This window comes from Drosophila arizonae, chromosome 5, assembly GCF_054131065.1.
Source record: "Drosophila arizonae isolate 15081-1271.41 chromosome 5, UAZ_ARI_1.0, whole genome shotgun sequence".
NCBI classification, from domain to species: Eukaryota; Metazoa; Arthropoda; class Insecta; order Diptera; family Drosophilidae; genus Drosophila; species Drosophila arizonae.
The window spans coordinates 14007069-14021337 of NC_142925.1; the positions used below are offsets into that span (position 1 = coordinate 14007069).

The 14269-nt window shown below is 40.5% G+C and overlaps 1 protein-coding gene and 1 long non-coding RNA gene across 4 annotated transcripts in view; one reads left to right on the forward strand and one right to left on the reverse strand.

Moving 5' to 3' along the window:
- LOC149268543 (uncharacterized) overlaps positions 1–14269 on the forward strand; it is a 56210-nt gene that overhangs the window by 37512 nt on the left and 4429 nt on the right. The window lies entirely within an intron of this gene.
- sns (nephrin adhesion molecule sticks and stones) overlaps positions 1–14269 on the reverse strand; it is an 85330-nt gene that overhangs the window by 11102 nt on the left and 59959 nt on the right. For all 3 annotated transcript variants that reach the window (XM_089471320.1, XM_089471319.1, XM_018011484.2), the window contains exons 18-20: positions 9412–9563; positions 8337–8448; positions 1536–1729 (exon numbers count right to left, since the gene is read on the reverse strand). In XM_089471320.1, the coding sequence (XP_089327446.1) occupies positions 1536–1729; positions 8337–8448; positions 9412–9563 (458 nt within the window). The remainder of the gene's footprint in view (positions 1–1535; positions 1730–8336; positions 8449–9411; positions 9564–14269) is intronic.

Consider the following 14269-nt stretch of genomic DNA (forward strand, 5'->3'; position numbering starts at 1 on the left):
TAAACGTTTCGCGCTCCACGCTGCGTATGTGTAATATTAAATTGTTGTCTTGAGAAAATAATGTTTACTTTAGCAAGTACAAACAGCAGCAGCAGCAGCAGCAGCAGCAGCAAACAACAAAGCAACAGCAGCTGTGCTCGTTCGGGTTTGCTATGCTGCCACGCCCATGCCTCTACCTAACCGCCCTCGCTTCCTGCTCAGCCGTTTGGGCTGCAGCTTAATGCATTTGAGTTTGTCATTTGTCTTTGGAGCGTTGCATGCGGCACGCGGATTATAAAAGTCGAACCGAGTTAACTGGCAGCCATGCTCAGCCCAGCGCAGCGCATTGGCAGCTGCCACATGCCACATGCCACGTGGCAGCTATCCCAACAGTCTGATCGAATATATATCTCTGTGTATACGTCTATGTATATGGCTTACATGTGCATTAGTATGTGCACTGCGAGAAATTAATGTTTGCATTTGTATTCCGAGTGAGATTATTAGAAAAATTACTTTATATGCTATATTTCATTGAGAAATATTAAGGTTTACACTCGAAGAAATTTGTAAATACCAGAAATTTCTTTGAGTTTTGAGAAATGTTGTTGCCTATATAATAAAGTATTTTATATTAAACTAAAGTTTAATATTTTTAATATTTTTAAGTATTTTATACTAAACTAAGGGAACTTTAAGATATTTTAAATATTTTATAAATAGTAAAAATATTTTTAATATTTTAAAAGTATGCTAAAAATATTTGTATTATTTAAAAAATATACAAAAAATATTGTTATCATTAAAAAAATTGTTTAAAATTTATAATGGATTTAAAAAAAAAAACATTATTTAAAAAAATATTTTTAAGTAATAATGCTTCATCTATGGATTTTTCATAATTTTTTTCTGAGCTAAATTAAAGTGCCTACGTATGCCTAGCGTCATTTTTTTTATTTCAAATTTTAGATATATTTCGTGATAAAAAAAATTACGCTGATAATTAAGATTTAACCGAATTCCTTGAAAATATATATAATTGTCTACTTCGATTAAAAAACTGCGCTAACTCGTCTCTCTTATCTCTTTCTACCTTTCTCCCTTTTTCTGCAAGTGTATGCCTGTATGTGTACAAGTGAGTGTCTGTGCATGTGTGCTTACTCCCTCCCTCTCCTGTCACGCCCCTTTGTTCGCAGTGAGATGCAAATGGAGTAGGATTTGTTAAGGCGACTGACTGGCAACTGTATGTGTGTGTGTATATATATATGTGTGTGTGTGTTTTAGCTGGGAAACGTGCATAAAACTGCAACTAATTGCGCGAACTAATCCATGGCCGTGACTAGCCATAAGCGCTAAAAGGAACAATATTACGGATCTGGGCGGGCAATTAACATCGCAGCAGCAGCAGCAGCAGCAGGAGCAGCAGCAGGAGCAGCATCCCAGCTTCAGCTACTGCTGCAGCTGAATTTAATCCCGTCGAGTCTTAAGGAAGCGACCAGGCGTGATATGGCAACAGAATTGCAGATAAGAAACGAAATGCTTTTGCATGCACTTACCATTGGGGGATACGATAGATATCGTTCGCTGTTCATATTGTAATAGGAGCCGTCCGGCGGCGGTGCTGGCGATGGGGACGGAATATAGACGCCCTTGCTGATGAGCATCTGATCGTCGCGCGTCATATGGCCAGCGGCAATGGATGCGGCATGGCCATTATTGTGCCGCGGATGTGGCAATGTGCAGGCATTGGCTGTAAGCAGAGAGAGAGGGAGAGATTTAATTAGTTATGTGTGAATAGTTCAGAGGTTGCATGTAATTTATGATTATGTTACTTCAAGACAAGAGCTGAGTTCTTATGCTCGTTCAGTTTGGGTTTGGGGTATATTAGTTAATCTTCTAATGAGTTGAGAAAGTTTTCTATCATGGACTGTTTCATTCTTGATCTATTCTATGCGTTAATCGCAATGTTCTACATATTTATTTTAAAGTTAAAAACCCGTATATATATTTACTTATATTTCCTTCACTTTTACCGCCCACTTCAACAAGTTTTCGCATGCAATCCACTCTCAGCAGAGATATGCATCTATAAATTATATAAATTGTGGCTTGGCAGCGTCGAAACTATCGATATTTGTATAAATTCAGCGGTTTTGAGACCATAAACGAGTATTATGCATTTAGTTCGTGCTGTTGCACGTAGCGCACAAGCGCAACCGCAGATGAACTGCAGCACAAATGCAATTTGTTTGCTGCAAATGACACATTTATAGCCGCATTTGCAACGAAGAGTGAAAAAAGGAAAAGAGGGCGAGGAGAAGAGTAACAGTCAAGGCAAGCCAAGCAAATGGCAAAGACTTTTCGGTAGAAGACACACCCACACATTCACACACACACACACCCACGCACACACTCTCTCACTACACATTGAGCTGTGTAAATGCACACGTAGTCTCCATTCAACATTCGAATTGCATTGCGATTCCCCTGTCTCCTGTCTCTAGTCTCCTGCTGCTGCTGCTCCTGCTCCTGCTCCTGCTCCCCATCGTTGCCCATTTAGACATGCGTTTGCGTTTTCACGTAGGTGCAACATTTTGCTGCTTTCTGGTTCATTTGCTGTGCAAACGTTTGGAAGTGCATAAAACGAAAACCATTAATTGCAGCTGCAGCCGCACTCGCAGGTGATAAGAGACTCAGGTGTTGCTCTGATAAGTTCAACTGGGCAAATCACTGGCTAGACCCATACAAGCTCTGCCATTGCTGGCTATTTATGGCCTCTACTTATGATAAGACAAGTTAGCTGTTAGCACACACACACACACGCACGCACACTCTCACACAAACCCAGACATACTCAGGGCAAAGCTTTAACCACTTCAAATTTGGCTGTCATTCGTGAAGGCGTGAAAGCCACAACAAATTTGTAATTTTGTAAAATAGACTTAGACAACAAGACACACATACACACGCACACCCACACAGAGACAGCCACACACCCATACACACCTATTTTGGCTGAAATTCCAGCGTACGCTCAAATGTAGGCAACAATAATTTTGTTAAGAAACTTGAGCAGGCTGCGGGCTGTGGCATTGCCAAACAAGCAGACAAATCGAAGACGCCCCACAGAGGAAACGAAAAACTGTGCAACAGAGACAGAGAGAGCGGGAGAGAGAGAGAAAGAGAGAGAGAGAGAGAGGGAGGTCATGGCTGTAGCTGAGCTGCTTACGTGGCTCCCATGTTCATTTTGTGGCTTGTTTACTTTGCATATGCGTATTGTGTATGCGTGTGTAATACAAAGTGTATTACTGCCTTGACTAGGTGGGGATGGGGGTGGGGGCGGAAGTGGGTGGTGGCGTTGCTGGTAGTAGCCTGTAGTAGCACCTTCAAAGGAGCTCGCAGCATCGGGGCTGTGCTCATGAATTATTGATTTTTCGATCAGCAGCAGCGGCAAGAGCAACAGCAGCTGAAACCGCACTAACCAATTGCCAGTTGCCAGTTACAGCTAAATCAAAATCAGAGCAGCTACAAAAAAGCAAAAGCAGAACAACTAGTCGAAGAAGAAGAAGCAGCAGAAGCAGAAGCAGAAGTTCACTTTTGTGCATATGTAATGCACATAATTGGCCAGATACTTGCAACGAACTAGCTATGCATGCCACGCATGCAACACATATGTAGCACACAGACAGAGAGAAACACACACACACACACACACACAGAGACATTTATCAACAAGCAGCACTCATTTCATATTAATAGCCTTGCTGAAAGGCAATTATTTGGTCGAAAGTGTATTGTGCATAGTTAATGAGGAAATACAAGGTATTGCGATTGGTTCTATACATATACATATATGTATATGTATATATATTTATATATACTATTCATATGAACAGCGCTATACATATGTATATATGTACATTGAGCACAGAATGAGGGGAACATAATATTTTGTAAACTGCAATAAATTATATATGATGTGAGTATGATATTCATATATAGAGTATATTGACAGATATATTACTCAAATTCCATACTTAATCTGGAGCTGGGCAAAAACCTACGCAACTGGATCAATGTTTCCATTGAATGTTCATTTACAGCTGCTTCCAATTATTTTACGTGTATTTACACATTTGTAGTACCAATAATCCACTGTAGATGGCGTTTATTTTGAGTAAAGGTAAAGAAATGTTTTTTAAAAATCAATGGACTTGTTTTTGTAAGAAAAACAAAAACTGTCTTTAATCCCTGAAATGGCTGCCTTGAGTCTGTGAAATGATATAGAGTTGTCAGATGGACCCGTCGAATGTACCATCCTGTACGCTTTTGCAATAAAAATTAAATAGCTGGTTATAACTGGTTATATTAATTAGCCTAGTAGATGCTTATATTGATTAGCCAAAAATCCTGTTTCCATATCGATTTTCTAGCAACAAAACTTAAAACAGGTGTTTCACACATGGATAAACACAAATTCTTACTCCTTATCATTAGCAAGGACAGTAAATACTCCCCCCTATAACAAGGGTATACGAGAATATTAAAATTCTGTCTGTTTCGCTTGAAGCTGACCAAGTCAAGTCTATGGAAATTTCACAGAGCTTGGCTTTTCATTTAATGTTTGTTGCTTCTTCTTCTTCTTCGCTCTTCCCCTTCATCATGTTCATTTACTGTTTGCTGTTGCATATTTGCACATTTGTAGTTCGGCAAATCGCCCGCAGATGGCGCGCGCACCGGGCTGGGCTATCCGTTTCGTGCGGCTTGCTCATTAACAGGGTGGCGCTTTCAATGGTATCTCATTAAAAATGCGCTTCACAGTTTGCTTTTTGGCTTAAATGCAATGGCCATCAGCTGGGGGAGGCAAAGGGGGAGAAGGCGGGACTGGGTTGGGTGTAGGCGACAAAGCTAGCTTGTTTTGTTGTTGTTGTTGTTGCTGCTGCTGTTGCTCATCTATTATTTGATCTCAATTGAGGCAGCAACAGCAGCAGCAGCAGGTGGCAACAACTAACAACAAGACAGTTGTGCAAATGCCTGCATGTGTGTGTTTTCATGCACATGTGTATGCGTATGCTGACTACCATCTGCCGTCCCCCTCCACTCCTCACTCCGCATGCTTACGGCTCTTGTTTGAGCTTCAGCTTCCGGCAAGCATTTTAATTTTTATGCCACGAGCCATTTTTTGTTTCACATCTTTTTCGCTCTCTCTCTCTCTCTCTCTCTCCCCCTCTCTCTGCTTCCTTTCCTTTCATTCGTTCCTCTCGCCTGTCTTTTGTGAGCGCGTTCCGTGTTCGTGTTTTTGTGCGGTTTTTCTTGTTGTTCTTTCGTTTATTTTCTTTCATTTTTGTTTTTTTCCTTTTATTTTATACCACGCAGTCGCATACATAATTACGCGCACTGTAGCCGAGACTCCGTCTCCAGCGCCAGCTCCATCTCCATCTGAGTTTATCTGTGGCAAGTCCTTGTCTCGCAGCGTCAAACGCTATCAAATGTTTTTGCTCTTGCCATACACTGCCAAATGGTATATTTATTTTGGCAAAACCTAGGCAGGCATACGATATTGAATATGCTTTATTTTTGGGTTAAGTTGAGCAAATAATTCTATGATGTGGAATTTCGAATATTTTAGTAAATCGCATCTCAATCGAAGAGAGAGATTAGAGCTAATATGACAACTGGCGCCCTCGGCTTTAGTATATGATATATCACTATATTATTATAGGATTCACTTTCATGTTGGTCCTAAGAACTCCTTGAAAAATCTTTCCATTATAGCTCAATTTCAATGTTATCGATAACTTAAGCAGCTGCTCAATTATAGTGATCGATATCGAAATATTCGTATTTGGCCAATTCATGGATATGACAAGAATATCATATCTATATATATCCTATAAACAAACAGCTAATCAGATCTAGAATTTAACTTCTTCCATATAATTGCGCACATCTATTGAAAAACCCATCATACTTCTATGCTGGTAAGTGTATCTAGCATTCGTCTAGTGCATGCTAATAACATATTTTTTCGTATTCTTCTTGATGTTGTTGCTGTTGTTGTTGTTGCTGCTGCTGACACTTTTGAAGTATGCTCCACTTGGCGCCTTCAGTTGTCGAAATTCGTTGACATAAGGTAATTGTATTTTTGATATTCAGCAGCGAGCAGAGAAGCGCGACAGTGGCGGGGCACACGAGGCTGAGAGGGGAGTGGCAAAATGCAGAGAGAGAGAGAGGGAGAAAAACAAAAAAACAAAAGCAAAAGTTTGCAGCTAATGTATTTTTATTATTTTTGCGCTTTGCATTTGAAATGCAGTTGCGTGAGATGCTTTCAGCAATGTCTCCGGGTCGGTCTCCATCTCCGTCTCCGTCTACGTCTCCGTCTTTGTTTCGGTTTGAGTCTCCATCTTAGTCTGAGTCTACGTCGCCGTCTGCGTCGCCTTTCCAGTCGGAAATGTTATTATAATACGACCATTGTTTTTTCTTGCGTCTTCTACTTTTGGCTCTTGCCCTCTTCCTCTCCCTTTCCCTTCCACTCTCTCCTACTCGCACGCCCACTCATTCTCTTCTCTTCTCTCTGTCTATCATTGAGTTTTATTATTTTTTCATTTTCATGCGGCTTGATGAACGATATTCTTAAATTCTGACGCACTCTTAAATTAGCACAGCGCCGAAACGTGATTTGGTTGCTAGTGCTCCAGCTCCAGCTCCTGCTCCTGCTCCTGCTCTTGCTCCTGCTGCTGCCCCATCTCCTGCTCCTGCTAGCTGGCGACTGCCTCAGCATGAGGATGTGGTCAAACACACACACACACACACACACACACACACACACACACACACACACACACACACACACACACACACACACACACACACACACACACACACACACAAAGACAGAAGCACACACACACGTACAGACCCTCTCATGAGTCAATTGAAAATCAAGACTGGCAAAAACTTTGCTGCTCAATTACAATTAAGATGGAGATGTTGCACACTCAAATTGAATTTTCATCGGGCGCTCGCGCACTTAGTTGCTCAGCGCATCTCTCTCTGGCCGATATCCGTTTTTACATCGCTTTTATTTTTAGCTCTGATTGCAATCATTGCCATCAAATCAGGCAACAACTGCAATTGCAATTCCAGCTGCAGCTGCAGCTGCAGTTGCAGTTGCCTTTGCCTTTGCCTTGGCTGTTGCTGTTGCAACTGCAGCAAGGACTTTGCCTTGACGTTCGCTGACAGCGCGTGCAACTCTCAACTTGGTTCGGGGCTTTTTATTCTTTTCATTTTATTCTACATTTTGGGGTTTTTTTCCGCATCCAAAAGTTAATTATCTAAAATGCTTTTTATGTGCTCTGCTCTGGCTCGCTCTAGTTTCGCTTTTATACCCTGGGCATGGCAATGGCGGGTAGCTTGTTTATTTTTTTTTTTTTGAATGTCTCTCATTGATAGAAGAAGGCGAACGAGTGAATGAAAAGAGAATGACGAGCTGATTCGATCTAGCCTCGTTTGTAGTTCTTGTAAACTGATATGGCTAGAGACCTGAATGGAACAGAGAGATTGAATGGAAATGAAAATGAGAGAGAGAGAGAGAGAGGGAAAAAGAGAAAGAGGGAGCGAGAAAAAAAAAAAAGACAGATACTTTTTCCATTTGTATTCTGCTCCCCTTCTCTTCTCTTTCATTATTTCTTGTGTCTTTTCACTCAGAGAGCAGCCGTTCCGTTTCGTTCCGTTTTGGATATCCCCCGACCTTTTGGTTCAGCTCGTGATTGTATTGGTATGTGTGCGAGGTTTGTGTTCGTTAAACAATCGTATCGCTCTCTGAAAGATGTTCACACGAATAGAGATCAAAACCGAAAAAATCCCGAAGCCTCCTGCTCAGAGCGATCTCATGCACAGATCGTGACCGCTCACATTTTAATGTCACAATTACGCTTGGAAAATTGCATTATGATCTAAATTTATATGGAGGGCTAGGTATATTATTTTATAATAACTCTAATTGCTTGACTTTTTGTCCCAATTAGTCATAATTTTTATTTTAAATATTTAAAAATCTTAAAAATAAATAATAAATAAATAATAAATAATAAATAATAAATAATAAATAATAAATAATAAATAATAAACAATAAATAATTAAAAATAAATAATAGATGATAAACAATTAATAATTAATAATAAATAAACAGAATAATAATAAAGAAAAACATAAATAAATAATAAAATAATTTCACCATAACAATCTACAGTTGCAGGGTATCTGCTAGTCGAGCACTACCCAAGCTAAACTATTTTTTTTTTCTGCAGCCTGCACATTCATTATCTGTTATCTGGTCAGCTAGATCTTGACTTACCCATATTATTTGGATATAATGCTGGCAGTGTGCCATCCTTTTGGTATCTGGGCGGTGGCATGTCCGTGCTCTCAACCAGATATGTCGATGCCGCCTTCTTGCGTGCCTCGTCCTAAGAGAGAAGGAGAGAGAGAGAGAGAGAGAGAGAGAGAGAGAGAGTATGAGAGATAGAGTGGGCAAACAGGCAGTATAAATGCAATGCATGTAAAAGCTGAGAACTTTCCGCCCACGTCGCTGTTCTGTTTGTGAAGTGCTTCGTGTTTTCGTAATTACTCTCTACTTAAGCTTCTGTTTTTTCCTTTTTTTTTTGTTTTTTTTTTCTTCTTTTTTTTTTTTGTTTGCGGAAGGCGTTGAAAGTTGAATTGACAGCGCGCGACACCTTCGTTTAGGGCGTCGCACGCTGCGTATACGCAACTTTGATTTATGGCATGCCCCTTGGCCAGAGAAGGGGGGAGGGCGGTCGGCAAAATGACGTTTTACAGTTAACAGTCAACATTAGGCGGCAGTTTTTGTGGCAAGTGCAGATTACGCGCATAATAAATGATTTTCATAATTTGAAGCGATTTGTTTGTTTGCCTACGCTCGGCTCGCAATGCGCTCGGAATTCGGTTTGGTTACGCGGCCCAATACGGAGGACGATGCCGTGGCTCATCATTATCAGCGCGAGCGGAGCGTAATTAATCACAACGTCTTAGATGCCGGCTGCCGAGTTGCCGGTTGCCAGCATCCGGCTGAAGGCCTTCTTCTGCCCCTACCCCTGCCCCAGCCTCCTGCTCGTTTGCCAGCCGGTTTGCCCGCCTCCTGGCTGGCAGTTCCGGCGACCTCGATGTCAAACATGTTCGCTACCCCAGCCAATTCCCAGTTCCGGCCTTCAGAGTTGTAATTTTCAAGCGACTGGCAATAACTTAAGACGGGCGTATCATATTCTTTTTGCTCTGTTCCGAGCAGACAATTTTTTTTTTTTTTTGGGATCCATTGTACTCAATCGCGTTCACAAATTGCATATTCATGTAGAACAGAACAGAGCAGAAAAAAAAGGCATTATAGCCGGGCTAAAAAGTGGCGGCATACTCACAATATATTCCGGTTGACTGCCCTCATTGGAGTAGGACTCGCTCTTCTCCGAAACGCTGGACAGCGTCTCGCCGGTGACGGTGTCATTGTACGAGCTGGGCGCGTACATTTCGATGGTCGCCGTTTTGCCTGGTTGATTTGTAGTTTCCGCCACTGGATGCGCCACATCCAGACAGAGTAAGAGATGGAGAGGGGGGGGGTAACAGCATGTCAGAGGACACAGACACATTCAGCGCAGTAAAAAAAATATAGGAGAAAAAGTATGTGTGGGCATAGGTAGGGTAGAAAGTATGCGGCGCAAATATTGAAAAGGTGTAATTGGCAGTGACATGCCGAAAATTGATTGGGCGGTGGTGCGGGCGGTGGTGCGCAGTGCGCCAGTCATTTGGAACACCGCACGGACGGGAGGATGCAGCAAGAAGAGAAACAGAATCAGATGAGAGAGGGTGGGGGAGATGGGTAGTGCGAGTTATCCGGATATAGCGGGTGTTTGTTGTAAATGTCAGGGGCGTGGTCGTGCCGATGGTGGTGGTGGTGTTGGTGGTGGTGGTGACGGTCGCGGTAGTGACAGTGGCAATGCCAGTGGGCATAGTTTCAGGCAATGCAAATCAAATGCAAATAGCAAAGATTGTCAAAGTGCAGCGCAAGCAAATGTTGCGCCAGCGGCGGCCGAAATAAATGTGGCAAGGGCGGGGAGAGCGGGGGGTTGGGGGCAATGGAAGTGGATGGATGTGGGGTTTGAGCATTGGGGTGGGTTTCAGTGGGTCCAGCCGGTACGGGCCGTGCATTGCGTTAAATTATTCACATTTTGGCGCAGCGTGGCCAACGTGGATTTTGTTGGCCGTGGTCAAGGGTTAAAATCAATGCATTCGATGTTCAGTTTTTGGCGATGCGGAGTGGGGGCCAGAGTGGGGGGCCAGAGTGGAAATGCAATTAAATTTGTATATAAAATGCCATTAAATGATTCATGGCACATTTTCACAAATGGCAACGACAAAATGACCGCGCCACATGGTTAACACGTGTTTTATACAAAGTCAATGTGCGTGCGTGTGTGTGTGTGTGTGTGTGCGTGACGTTAAGTGTGCGTTGAGTGCATTTGTTGTTTTCATATATCCATAAGCGAAAGCAGGTTCAGGTGTTCAGGTTACATGTTGGGAAAAACAAAAAAGAAAATATTGGAAAAATTATGTAAGAATATATTCGAATACATATATATATATATATATATAGGTGAAATTTTATATTAAAATACATACTTATATACAAATTGTTATTTAATAATATATTGCAAGTGTTGTTGTTGCTTTTGTAGATGATTGAGCAGTCAGAGCTTTGTTCTTTGATCAAGCAAACGTGAAAAGGTGAAGCTTTTTGTAGATTGAAAAAATCTCATGTTTTTACTTATACTAAATCATCTATAATTTTAGATCTTTGGTTATCTGTTGTGCTATCTCTTTCATTCTTTCGTTTCCTCTTCTTCTGTGCTGTCTTATCTCTTGTTTACTGTATTTTTTTATTCTATTCTATCTTTTATCCCTCTCTCCTCTTCTTATTTTCTTATATACTTTTTATACCCTGAACCCATTTTCAATGGGAAATCAGGGTATAATGGTTTTGTTGAAATGTATGTAACAGGGAGAAGGAGGCGTGGCAGACCCCACAAAGTATATATATTCTTGATCAGGGTGACGAGCTGAGTTGATTTGGCCCTGTCCGTCTGTCTGTCCGTCTGTCCGTCTGTCCGTATGTATGAACGCGTCGATTTCAGAAGATATAAGAGCTAGAGACTTTTTTTAAAATGTCCGTAATTACAGCGCGCATATCAAGTTTATCATTAAAATTCGATAACTTATCCCGATCTTTTTTTATCGATAAAAAACCTTATCGAAAACCAGTTATAAAATTATATCTTCTACACCTTTATTGCTAGAGTCTCCAAATTTTTAATGTATGTTTATATGCAATTTATACAATTTCGGTTTTTGTTAAAATTTACCCCCCACCCTTAAATTCACCCCCTCACCCTCACTTTTGTAAAAAGCGTATTTCAAATACTAGAGACTTGGGCTTTGGCAATTACATGCATATCCATGTTATAATCATAATCTAAAAGTTTCATGAAGATCGTACGTGCACAAAAAAAGTTATTAAACAATTAAGTTCTCATAGTAAGCGCACACTGCAGCCCATGCGTTTATGCGTGGGTGCTTGTGTGTGTATGTGTTTGTGTATGTGTGTGTATGTGTTTGTGTATGTATGTGTGTGTGTATGTGTATGTGTGTGTGTATGCATTTGTGTATGTTTGCGTGTGTGTGTGTGTATGTGTGTCTGTATGCGTGTGTGTGTATGTATGCCTGTGGGTGTGTGTGTGCGTGTTTCTTGTGTAAGCTGAAAGACGCGAAAAATTATTGAAATATCTATTGCTCCAAGGGTTCAGGGGATCTCGTAGTCGAGCAGTCTCGACTAGAGCTTTCTTACTTGTTCTTTTATTATTTTTTTTTTGCTTTGTATTTTTCTATCATTTCTCTATTTTACTACTTTTTTTCTTCTTTTCGCTCCTTTTCATATATTTCCTCTGTTCTTCTCTCTTCTTTTCCTGTTTGTGTCTCCTTTCTTTTCACATCTCCTCTTACAATTTTTGAGCTATTTTTATTGCTATTACTATTGATTGTCTTTGCCTGAAAAATATTTTGATATTTTCCTTTCATATGGTTTTGTATATGCTTATTAAAGTTTTTTTTTGTAATTTATTTTTCTGTTTTTTCTTCTTCTACCTCGAACAGAATTACAAAATGTAAATTACATTTAATTGCGCGCCGTCAATTGCGGTTCATATCCCAGTTGACTGTTGTGCGTCGACACCTTTGCGTATTTATTGTAAATAAAACATGTGGCCCGGGGTCAGAGGTCAGAGGGCTCCACAGTCAACTCCACATGGCGGCTCGCGCATTTCGCTTTCAACTATCCGATTGCATTTATAGTTTAGTGAATTACAAATATTTTGCTTTGCCAGCCATTTTAATGTACTTTATTTATGATGACACGTGGCGGCAACAATAAAAAATAATAAAAACCAACAACAACAAAAATACAAACCACAATTAACTTTAACTGAAACTGAATGTGTGGTGCGTACAGATGTTGATGTGTGAAATACCCTGGAAATTATTGAGTGAATGCCATCAGGCTGGCAATTGAATGCTTAGGCGAGAACTAAGCTAGTGATAGAGAGAGAGAGAGAGTGAGATAGGGAGAGGGAGAGGGGGAGAGAGAGCTCTATAGAGCCAATATAAATTCCATTTTGAAAGTCAGGTACAAATTTATCTAATGGAGTCCATTAGAAATCAATGCACAAGTCATAAATACACACACACACACACATCGAACGTCGAATGCCGAAGCTCAACATTTCTCCATGTGGAGCAAGCGGAGGGTCCGTCTATATGTAGACAGATGGAATTAAAGGTTAGCTGGCGGGCTTAGCGTTGACAAAGCCTTGCCTCGTCTAATAATCCAGTGCCAGCAGTTGTTGTTGTTGATGTGGTGGTTTCACTGTACTGTAGAGCCCACACACACCCACTCACACATACAAACAGCGAGGACTGCAACGACACAGAGATTACAAATTTTGCACTTATGCCACGACAGACCGAAAAATCTGGACAGCAAGCGAAGGTTTTTTTTTGGTTCCTATAAAGATATATGTATATGTACATGATATATGTATATACATACATACATACACGAGCATGACACGGCTTAGACAGCTTTTGCGGTCGTCAGGTCAGTTAATGACGTGGCCGTTGACATGGACGTCTGCTTTGAAGGTTTTTCTCTTAATCTGCGGAGCTGCTGGTAGAGCAGGACCCAAAAAAAAAAGAGAGATGAAAATATAAGCGACAGTTATTCTTTGACTTCTCACAGTTATGTGGGCGTGTGTGTGTGCGTGTGTGTGAGTAAAGCTTCTGTTCGAAATCACAAGTGTTGAGCAAACTTATTGACAAACTGTGCAGTTGCTATACCCTATAATCGATAGAGAGGGAGTGATAAGCTGAGGGCGCTGCAGTTGAGCGAGAGAGAGAGAGAGAAAATGGAGCGGAGTTAACAGAAATACATTGAATGGCATATGTTTAGCTGAGAGACTTTGTGACTTCTGTATTATTTCTGAGATTGGTATGGATTGCTTCTCTTTCTTCTTCTCTCATCTTTCTTCTTCTCTCATCTGTCTTTTCTCATCTTTTCTTTCCTTTCTGGTGTTTCGTGGTCTCTCTTTACTTAGTTTTTGCTTACTCTATTCTTTCGCCTGCTTCTTCTATTTTCATCTTCCCTTTTCGTTTCGTTGCATTTCGTTTCGTTTCGTTACATTTTGCCTGTTTTTTTTTCTCTCCCTCTATACTTACTTTGATTTCTTATATCTATCTACACCTATATTCTCTATCGTACCTTCTCCTCTAAAACATGGAATCTTCTCTCTTTATTTCATTCCATTTCACTTCTTTCTTTATATTATATTTCCAGCTCATATAATTTCCTTTCTATTCTTTCTATTCAATTTGCTTTTCCTTTATATTATATTTCCTGCTCATATAATTTCCTCACTTTTCATTTATCTCTATTCCATTTTCTTTTCTTTTTTCTTCACATTTATTTTCTCATTTTTTTCTCACTTTTTCCAATCATCTTCCTTCACTTTAATTTTCCCCTCTTCTTCTCAAACCCTTTAAATAGTACAGTATCCATCTTTTACAATAGCTTATTCCCATTTACAGGGTATATATAGCTGTCGAGCAGCAGCATGACACTTGGCGCAAATATTGCAAATAGCAAAATGTATTTAAGTCTCAGCGAAAAAGATG